The sequence below is a fragment of the Mytilus edulis genome, chromosome 1 (assembly GCF_963676685.1).
Source record: "Mytilus edulis chromosome 1, xbMytEdul2.2, whole genome shotgun sequence".
Classification (NCBI taxonomy): domain Eukaryota; kingdom Metazoa; phylum Mollusca; class Bivalvia; order Mytilida; family Mytilidae; genus Mytilus; species Mytilus edulis.
The window spans coordinates 6,362,946-6,372,735 of NC_092344.1; the positions used below are offsets into that span (position 1 = coordinate 6,362,946).

The 9,790-nt window shown below is 32.8% G+C and overlaps 1 protein-coding gene and 1 long non-coding RNA gene across 2 annotated transcripts; one reads left to right on the plus strand and one right to left on the minus strand.

Annotated features, from left to right (window-relative positions):
* The first annotated feature begins 898 nt into the window (after positions 1-898).
* On the plus strand, positions 899-3,643 carry LOC139522720 (uncharacterized). Its single transcript, XR_011664482.1, has 2 exons — positions 899-1,170; positions 1,675-3,643. It is a non-coding gene; the product is annotated as an uncharacterized lncRNA (long non-coding RNA).
* Positions 3,644-8,204: 4,561 nt separating this feature from the next.
* Positions 8,205-9,434, minus strand: LOC139522721 (dynein light chain Tctex-type protein 2B-like). Its single transcript, XM_071316220.1, has one exon. It carries the CDS (start codon positions 9,077-9,079, stop codon positions 8,432-8,434), a length of 648 nt encoding a protein of 215 aa, XP_071172321.1. The 5' UTR covers positions 9,080-9,434; the 3' UTR covers positions 8,205-8,431.
* Between the last annotated feature and the right edge of the window lie 356 nt (positions 9,435-9,790).

Consider the following 9,790-nt stretch of genomic DNA (forward strand, 5'->3'; position numbering starts at 1 on the left):
TAAGAGTTTTGATCCAAATTCCAAGGTCCACTGAACATAGAAAATGATAGTGCTAGTGGGGCATCCGTGTATTAGTATTTAGGACACATTCTTGTTTAATTTAATTTCTCTAGATTTTATTTAATGGATATAAGAATATGTGGTATGCATGTCAATGAGACAACTCTTCATCCAAGTCACAATTTGTAAAAGTTAACCATTGATTTATACGGCCTTTCTTTAACACGGAACGGCGCCTTAGATTGCACATTATTGGAATGAATCGCCGCTTCCGCCCTTTATAGAAAATGTACGTCGGTCAACGCTTTTACACCTTATCAAATTTACAAAAAAGAAGCTTGAAATTTTTAAATGGTTTTTTATCGCATAGTCAGTAAAGGATCCCTGTGGGAACATATGGAAACACAGAGGACTTTTCTCTCTTTGATCGGAAAAAATATCATTTAGGACGGCATACAATCTTCTCTATATACATTTTTTCTCCCATTACACACAACTACACAAACCCCCCTTATTTTTTCGTACCCTGTATCCGCCACTGAGATAAGAAGGAGTAATTCTGTCATTCAGCATCCCTGATTCAAACAGATGTAAGGATGAAGAATGCATACGTTTAAATTGAAAAAATTTTGCAAAAGAATACAGGTCGTTCTAGTTAGTGCTTTACCAGCTAGCAAAGTAATTATACATGCACTGGGGGTCTTGTATAATACAAACTTGCTCAAATTTCTTTTATATTTTTCTTTACTTAAATTTAAAAGGCAAGTTGAATGATTAATTGACAATGTCATGATTTCAAAATTAAATTGCAGTCTTTTTATCTTTTTGAAAAATCTGAGATATAAATTAAATCATCTATAGACTCAAGTTTTTGTAAAAATAGAATTTGTTTTCATAATTTAAAGCCTTTAAATGAACGACTTGGGAAATTATATGTTTAAGTTATGGTCGATATTTCTCTTGTATATTTTAAAGCTTTATGGAACTGGGAGAATAATATTTTCATTCAAAATTACTTCATATTGACTAAGCTCGGAAAACTATTGATTGGTTTGAATACTAATTTAAATATTTTCAACAAACCATATATGTTTAATTGTTGATCGTACTTTTACTTCTAACGTATCATTGGTTGCCATGTCAGCAGCAGGACGCTAACATGATGTATTTGTAAGTTCATCATATTATTCCTTTTAATTCTCAAAATCTACGTAAGTTTTTTATATACTATTTGTCAATTATTTATATTAATGGCTTTTTATTAAAAAAAATATTCACGTGTGCTTTTTTTAACCGTAATGACCCGGGCTTCATTGTTTTGTATTGTATACCTATGTCTCATTATAATTGTTAACAGATCTCTTATCCACTTCAATAATAGATTCGGCAATTAAAAAAATTAAAGAATTGTCATTTCATCTCAACTTATCAGTTCAAACGATTTTTGAAATATGATAAGTTGAACCTTTTAAACCTATTCCATAATCATAACTGTCAAAACAAGTGGCAGAATTTCAAAATAATGAATAGTAATTACTTTAAGTGTTTTAAATCTCCAAATAGTCTTACTTATTTTCTTATTCAGTCCTTTCTTTGTGCGCCTGAGTATTCTTATTCCACTTATAAGTAAACACAAGCTTAATACAATGTTTATTACGATCTTGTGTATTTCAGGTGTTAAGGAATATAATTGTGCATTGATCTAAAAACAGCTTGGATACGCTTCTACGAAATTGTCTTTTATATTTATACATGTGAATGTGGATTGTAATACTTATTTGTTGACATATTTCGAAAATGTTGAAAAGACTTCAAGCTGCAGCTGCAGCAACGCAGGAAGCGGAGTTGGAGAGAAAGGCCGTAACTCCAAATGAAAAAGTAAGAAGTCCTTCGATAGCCGATTCCTCGGATCGAAAGAAGAGTATCATGGGTCCCCGTCAAAGCACCGCAGGACCATCACTTATAGGACTTATGGCATCACGAAGATTTGCAAAGAAACTTTCCATGAAAGCTCTCGGGAATCGCAAAGCGTCATCCATAGCTACTGTGCCTCTACCAGAAATGGAACCTACTTACAGGATGGAGCCAAGAGTTAAGTTCAATATACAGGACGTAAAGGACATTATAGAAAACGTTTTACACTCTAGGTTAAACGGAATGAAATATAGTGCAAGGCTAACACCAAAAATAGGCAAATCTTTGTCAGATGAAATCAAAGACCGAGTCAAAGGTTTAAATTTGGATAGATATAAGATTATATGTGTTCTAACCATCGGACAGATGGGGAATCAAGGTATGATGTTATCTAGCAGATGTACATGGGACGATAGGTTTGATTGTTACGCAACTTCTTCATTTCAAAACCAAGAGATCTTCTGTTCAGCCACTGTTTATGGAATCTTCAGAGAATAAGATGGATGCTCAGTGAAGTTAGTTTTAGAAGTTTCAAAATTATACTGAACAATATTTCCTGGTCGTATTGTGAAAAAGGTCAGACATGACTCATCGTTGCCTGTTAGTAACGGTGAAGTTCCATGCAGGAGCTAGTGACAAATATTACAATGTTAAGTTTTTATTGGGGTATGTAAATTGCATTTGTTGTTTTGTTGTATTGTTTTGGTACAACTAATCTACTTATAACATTGAGATGGGTATACAGTGTAAGTTCATTGAAGGAACAACTCGTAGTATCTTTCATTTTTATTTTCGAAACGTATTTAAAGTTTTGTTTTGTGACACGTACAATATGAGAAGAATAGCAAGATCAGAGACTGGCTTGTATTAAGGATTGACGATCGATATATTCCAATAGTCGTGTGTATTCCGTTAGTAGATTTAGCGACTGTAACATTCCTCAATATGTATACATCATGAATCAAGATAATATTCCGTTATACCCCCCGCTTCGAATTATGTATATATTGTTTCTAGTACCTCTGTCTGTCCCTTTGTCCGTCCATCCCGTGAAATTCAGTCGCATTTTTGTTAGAAATTTACAACTCAGAGCTTCCTGGAATTTGTTATCAGGCTTCATGTAAGTATGCTGTACCGTGTAATGTAGTTTCTGATGAGTCATAGGTCCTCAACCCTCTGTTATCAGCATACTTATATTTTCCAACAAATAATTTCAATCATTGAAATTTCCATTGCTATATAAACATGGAAAGTTCACAACGAGAAAATTAGTAATGTATTTCATCGTGAAACGTTTTCAAGCGTTCATCTGTGTCTTTTAATCTTAATTCTAATAATACTGGGACCTTGCGCTGATACTTAGGAGGTACAAACATTGTTTATATAGTCGTGTGATCATACTGCCTGAAGGTTGAGGACTTTGTTTGCGAATGGATGTATGGAACATGATATACACTAGATATATCCAATTTAAATGTTGAATTGTTATTATGAATACATATAGTCCTTGAGTTTTGTTTGCTGCTGCTATAGTTAGAAATGTATACACATTTTAGATACTAAATAATGAAACTCTTCTTTAGTTGAACCTTTTTATTGTAGAAGATTTATAAGTTTATTATTTAATCCAAAAATATAAAGGAAATAATCTCCTTTATAAATATATATATATATTTATAATCTTAATGTAGTTCATCGTATGTAAATTATTAAATATTTTATTTACGACTACTTGTTGCCAAGTTTGTCTTTAAGCATTTGAACTAAGACACCTATTGTATGAGGAATGAAATATTAAAAGCGAGCAGTCGGAAACCAGGTTGAAATAGAACAAAAGAATCGAATCTCTTTGTTAGAGAAGGCGATAAATGCTTACTCTAATGTTTACTATAGTGACAAAAAATTTAAAAGTTAATAAAAACAAACAAAATTACAATTTTCTTCTCAATTACGAGTGTTTTATTTTAAAACACCATTTGCATAAGTTTTCAATTTATCTAGTACATAGTTAAGCAAAACAATTAGATATCAAGTCGACGACATGGGTATCTTTCAAGTTGGATGTAGAAAATGCATAACCTCCGATTTTTTTAAAAAGTTTACCACGAACGGAAAAAATATCAATCTATTAGTTCAGTAATTTTCGTGTCTGCCCTTCCATTATGTGACTCAAGAAAAAAATGCAAAAAATAGATAACAATTGTATCGAAAAGTGAGAATCGAGTGCACCTTTTTATGTTAGGGCGTGTTTGAGTTGAATACTTTGTCTTGATATCGTACAAAGCATGAATATTTCATACATCGTTTCTCTTCAGATTCTATCATTTTTATATATCAAAGCTACAGGTTGACTTTATAACATAAAAAAATCACAGAACTAAAAGATGAAATACTAAGTATATGGGTCAAGTGAAATACCTATCTAATGAATCACAAAAACAGAGTAGGTGTTTCGAATAGCTATTTTTTTTACCGAAAGTACTTGACGACAGTCTTTCAAGTTGGATGATGAAAATGCATATCTTCGAAAAATTATAATTTTTTGTGTGTGATAACCAGGGTTTATAGTCCTCAACCACTAAAAAAATCTAGTCTGCCCTTCCACGAAATATTTAATTAGAATTTTTTTAAAAGTTTATGAATTTTCGAAAATTCCACCTGACAACCGATCAGACAATTGTTTTAAGTTGAATCAATGCAGACAAGATCATTAACTGATGCTCATTAGCTAGTTGATACATTTGTCTTTTAAAATACAACTGACATATAAGGATCGTAATGGTGCAATGTCGATAAATTTATCGGTTTCCGAGAGCAAAATTGGCAGCGCGTCATCCCTACAATGGCTTCCATTTCTACGATTGAGAAAATGAACTGGTGTAATGGGGAGATAATTTTGACGAAGTAGAATCCTGACTTGCAAAGTTAAGGAAGAAAACACGAAAACGCGAAAAGGCGAAATGGCCGCATCTGGCCACCATACAATCTAATTAAAAACCGATCTCTCATCGCTCCTGTTTCTGATATGTCGCGTGGGAGATCTAACGAAACCCGATTTGAGGTCACATGTGAGTGACCTCGTAGGTGTGTTTTTTTCGACCAATGAAATTGAGTCTTCCACGATCTTGGAAGGTTAACGTAAGGCAAAGGGATGTAACTCATTTTATTTACGACGAAATCGTCAGTCATAATAATTCATAAACTTTTTTGATTGGCTTATTAATAGGTCGTCAACTCATTTGCATATCTTTATAAATTCATGACTTTTAGTTCACTCACATGTGACCTCAAAGCCGGTTTCGTTAGATCTCCCACGCGACATATCAGAAACAGGAGCGATGAGAGATCGGTTTTTAATTAGATTGGCCACCATAGTTTTATGTATATCGAAGCCCTTCATTTTTATCTAAGGAACTGAATCAATGAAAAGGATCGGTGCTGTGTATATATACTACTATGGAATCGTTTATTTTCGTTGGTACCAATTTTCGTGGATTGCGGAAACTTTTCATTTTCGTGGATATTTGATTTCATGGTTTTGCCAATCAGTGCATACAACTTGTACAAAGCCCATAGAAAATTTGAAATTCGTTGAACATTTAAATTCGTGGTTCACCTGTACCAACGAAAATTGGTATCCAACGAATAATAATGAATCCACAGTATCATTATAGGTTGGTGTGATCAATCTATGCAGCAGTGTCACCATTCGGAACAATTACGGAGTAAATTTTATTTTATTGTTCAGAAATTCAGTTGAGAATATCTAACTGGATAAAAATAGCTAAACCTCTTCTTTTATGAAATTTACAGGCGCTTGAGTAAAGAATTTCAATATTACAGTTTTCCAATATTTGCACCGAAAGTTCAATTTGTAAAAAAAAAAGAAAAATGACGATACCACATACCTGATCATACCTTAGCTAACTCCGATTTTCTTAATTAGTTTTAGCGAATTTTATTTGTATTGCTAGTGAAATAAGCGATTGTATCGGAGCTAGCGAATTTACTCCAAACTAGAAATAAGTATTAGACAAATGAATATTCAGTGCAAACAACGACACACTCGATATATTAATTCTATATCCAAACGACTGTGATGACAATATTTGAAATTAAAGCTCGCAACTACGAGCAAAGGATGCTATTTTACAAATCTAAGATCATGCATTATATATATGCATGTGTATAACGAAATTTAATCTAAGTAAAAAAAACGTAGAAAATTGTCTTGAGTATACAGGTAAGAACAACTATCAATTGTGCAGCGGTAAATCGGTTTATCGGTACATTCTGTACTTCATGCTAAATTAAACTGATTTTATTTCAGTGCAGAGATGACCTTGATTCGAAGATCCTTCTCTATTAGGCTGTTACGTATTCACTTTATTATAATATTTCAATTTTATTCTTTCAAATTTTAAATGCCAGCTGAATGCATTTGAAAAGCTAATAGTCCATTTATTGACGACAAATGCCAGTTGAACGTTCTGATTTATCTATGTGTATTACATACCAGAAAGTGTCATTATGTGCATATATTTTTCATGTCAATGTTGTCCTAACATGTTTTCAAATAACAGAAATTGTTCATATTGAATGTATCTACAGGCCATGAATCACCCTTTCTTTTAAAGGTGGTGTATAAGCTGTCAATGGGAGAAACCCTCTAAAAATAAAAGGTAGAAAAGTTAAAATGAATAAGATTCCTGTCTGGTAAATATTTTGATCTTTTTCTTCTATAATCATTGTCCCCGACTGGTTTTTAACAAAATCACCATAGTTCAATAAATCTTTTTTTATAATCATATCTATATATAACTACAGATTTTTTTCTTTTTTGCTATGAATATAACTCTCGAGATATAACTGTAAAGCAAATTTTCTATACTATTTGTTTGCTTATGTTACACTCTTAGTGAAGCGTCACTACCATTGCAAGGTATATATAGAATTTCAAAGATTTTCCCGAAACAACTGCGAGGAAAACCACTTCACAGTTATTTTAAAAAAGATCTTTGAATTCTAGGAGGATAAGAATACGTTTATTTTCAATCAAATGGGCTATAACACATGAGCAGAGGCAAAAAACACAATATCATACATTATCTTAGAAAAAGATACAATTTACAAACAGATCGAACATGCATTATAATATAAAACGTCTAAATTATTCTCTAGCGAGGTAATTATATATCGTTACATTACCAATTGGCATCCGTTTTGAATGAAAGCAGAGGAAATAGTGTTTTTGTTTAGAAACTATTAAAACAATTCATATTTTTATAAATTACCCTCATGCACGTCTTTCAACATAGCTAAACATACTCAAGTATACACAAAAACACATTTACTTATCCTGAAACACTCAAAACATAAATGATAATGACAGAAAATGATGTCTTAACGAATGTTTATAGTCCTTTTCTGTTGAGTCTAATTACTCTATCAAAACCTATTTTTTAAAGCAGTGGTATATCGATGGAGATTCCGGCCGTTCGTCTGTTTGTATGTACTTCTGTTCACATGTCTGACTGTCCGTTCTTGTGACCTTCTGTCCCATATTTCTCTGAATATCGACCCCTTCGATATTGGACAACGCCGCTTACAGTGTACACTTCGACATACGACATACGACTTAAAACTTATCGCCAAGAATCAATTGCACCCTCTTCTGCTTATTTAGATATACAGTAAAGAATATTCCATGGGATGCTCACCAACCAGAACAAGTAAACAAAAGACGGAAAATTTAGAAAGCAGGATAAAAATGTGCTCCCGAATACGAAGCTATAGCTAATGAAACTACAGCTGGTGTTGGATTGAATTAGTATTCTGGGATTGAATACTCCTGCTCGAGAAAACAAAACAAGTGTTAAGAGCAAAATCTTTGCTAAAATGTGTATGGTGCTGCAAAGAGCAGGATGTTGTATGTATAAATATTGTGATTCCTCTATAGCCCAAAAAGTGGTGCTTGAAAGTGGCGTTAAAACACAGAAAATCATAAATCAAACCCTCATACACGGCACTTCGTCACCTTGTGCTAAGTTAACATAAAAAGTTTACTTTTGGGTTAATAAACACACAAAATTCATTTAAAATTAACGCAAAATGTTCAGTATTCGTACAGTTCCGTTCCCACACTTTCAATGAGATGCCAGTGGTTAGAAAAGTATAACATTTAACCATTCATTGTCGAAACCTGGCCGTCCATTAAATATCGGTATATGCCATCGTCGAATTTATACTCTGGAAAATAATTGGTTACTCTATAAGAATAAAATAAGCAATAATAACACTGTACTTTAATTTTCAAACATCCATCTACTTTTCCTCTCGTATGGATCGTACCTGTTATTTTCAATCAATACGTTTTATTGACGTCTTGTCGGAAATTGAAAGAATAAAGAGTTTTGATTGAAAATAAATTATTAATCATTGTATATAAAATATCATATTTCGTTGTTACAAACTTTGTATCAATACAGTTACATGTCCGTACCTGAACGTCTCTGATTCACTCGAAATAAATTCCATATACAGTAACAGCACACATAATATTGTCTATTTGATAATTGTACACTGCATAGCTATCTAACTTGTCATCCCAAACAGATCGACTACAAGTTATAATATCCTGATTTTTCTTTTCCCCAATTACAACAGAGGATATTATTTTGTATCTGTCAAAATGGAGTGCCTTAACTTTATCACGTATTTCTTCACTAATAACTTTACTCATTACAGCACAAAGTTTAGGGTTATACTTGTATCCTCCCAGTTTGTCACTGACTACACTCTTAATCACTGCCTCAACTCTCTGTGGGTCGAATTTCTTATAAGGTTCCATACGATATGTTGGCTCACGTCTTATTCCCATTCCAGACAGTCTGGAGCTCATCACACTCCCAGTACGGTTATTGTGAATCTTGTTGCTTAGCCTTTTTGCCAACCTTTTAGAAGCCAGTAATCCAACGAGAGAAGCACCTGCAGCGAAACCCTGTGGGGGAGTTTTCGACGCTGGCGTAGAACTTAAAGCCATACTACTTTCCCGTCTGAACAGTTCTGCATTTGGTGATTTGACTTGGGATTTTCTCAAATCCAGTCTTGAACTTTCCTTGCTTAAGGAATCCCCTCCTGAAGATGTCGAAGCTTTACTAAACATTGTCCCTAAAATCTGTTCAATTCTTCTCCTTATCCAAGATGTATGAAATTGGAGAAATGTATCCGGATGTATTAAATGTTTATTGGAAACAAATCGATATGTTTCACTAAATATGTATCGATCTTGGCTAGATGTCTTTTGTCCGCAGTGATTGGTTCAATGTCAAAGAAGATGAAAGTGTTTATAGCCGATCAATCTTACTTTTATGTATCTTTTTATTCAGTGAATTCGCACCAATACACAATGACAAATATATTAATCTAGTAAGGGTCCCATGGAGTTAGAAAATCAAAAATTCGATTCTTATGTTAATGAAAGTGGCTATGGAATCCAAATTGTTGAAGGATACACACAAAATGAAGTTAATTTGGATGTTTAGCTGTATAAATATAAATATTTTGCAATATAAATGCCAATTAAATCCCAAGTATTGAAAGTTTAAATTTTGATATTTACACAGAAAACAATACTGAGAGCTATTAAAGCCAATTAAGATGATACTTTAAAAATTGAAATTTTTAAGTCGGAATAAATTATTGATAATTCTAAAGAAAATACAGTATAGAATACCTTTTAAGATATAAGGATTAAATTTATTCGCCACAGTTCTACTTCCAGTATTTGACAAAAATCACGAAGTATCAATAATTAAATCTCTCTAAAATCTCGATATTTTAATCCCCTTGGAGTCTGTTCTATAACAAATATTAC

What these genes read in the sequence shown, in the direction of transcription:
- LOC139522721 (XM_071316220.1), bottom strand. Translation starts at nt 9,079, where the DNA reads ATGTTTAGTAAAGCTTCGACATCTTCAGGAGGGGATTCCTTAAGCAAG.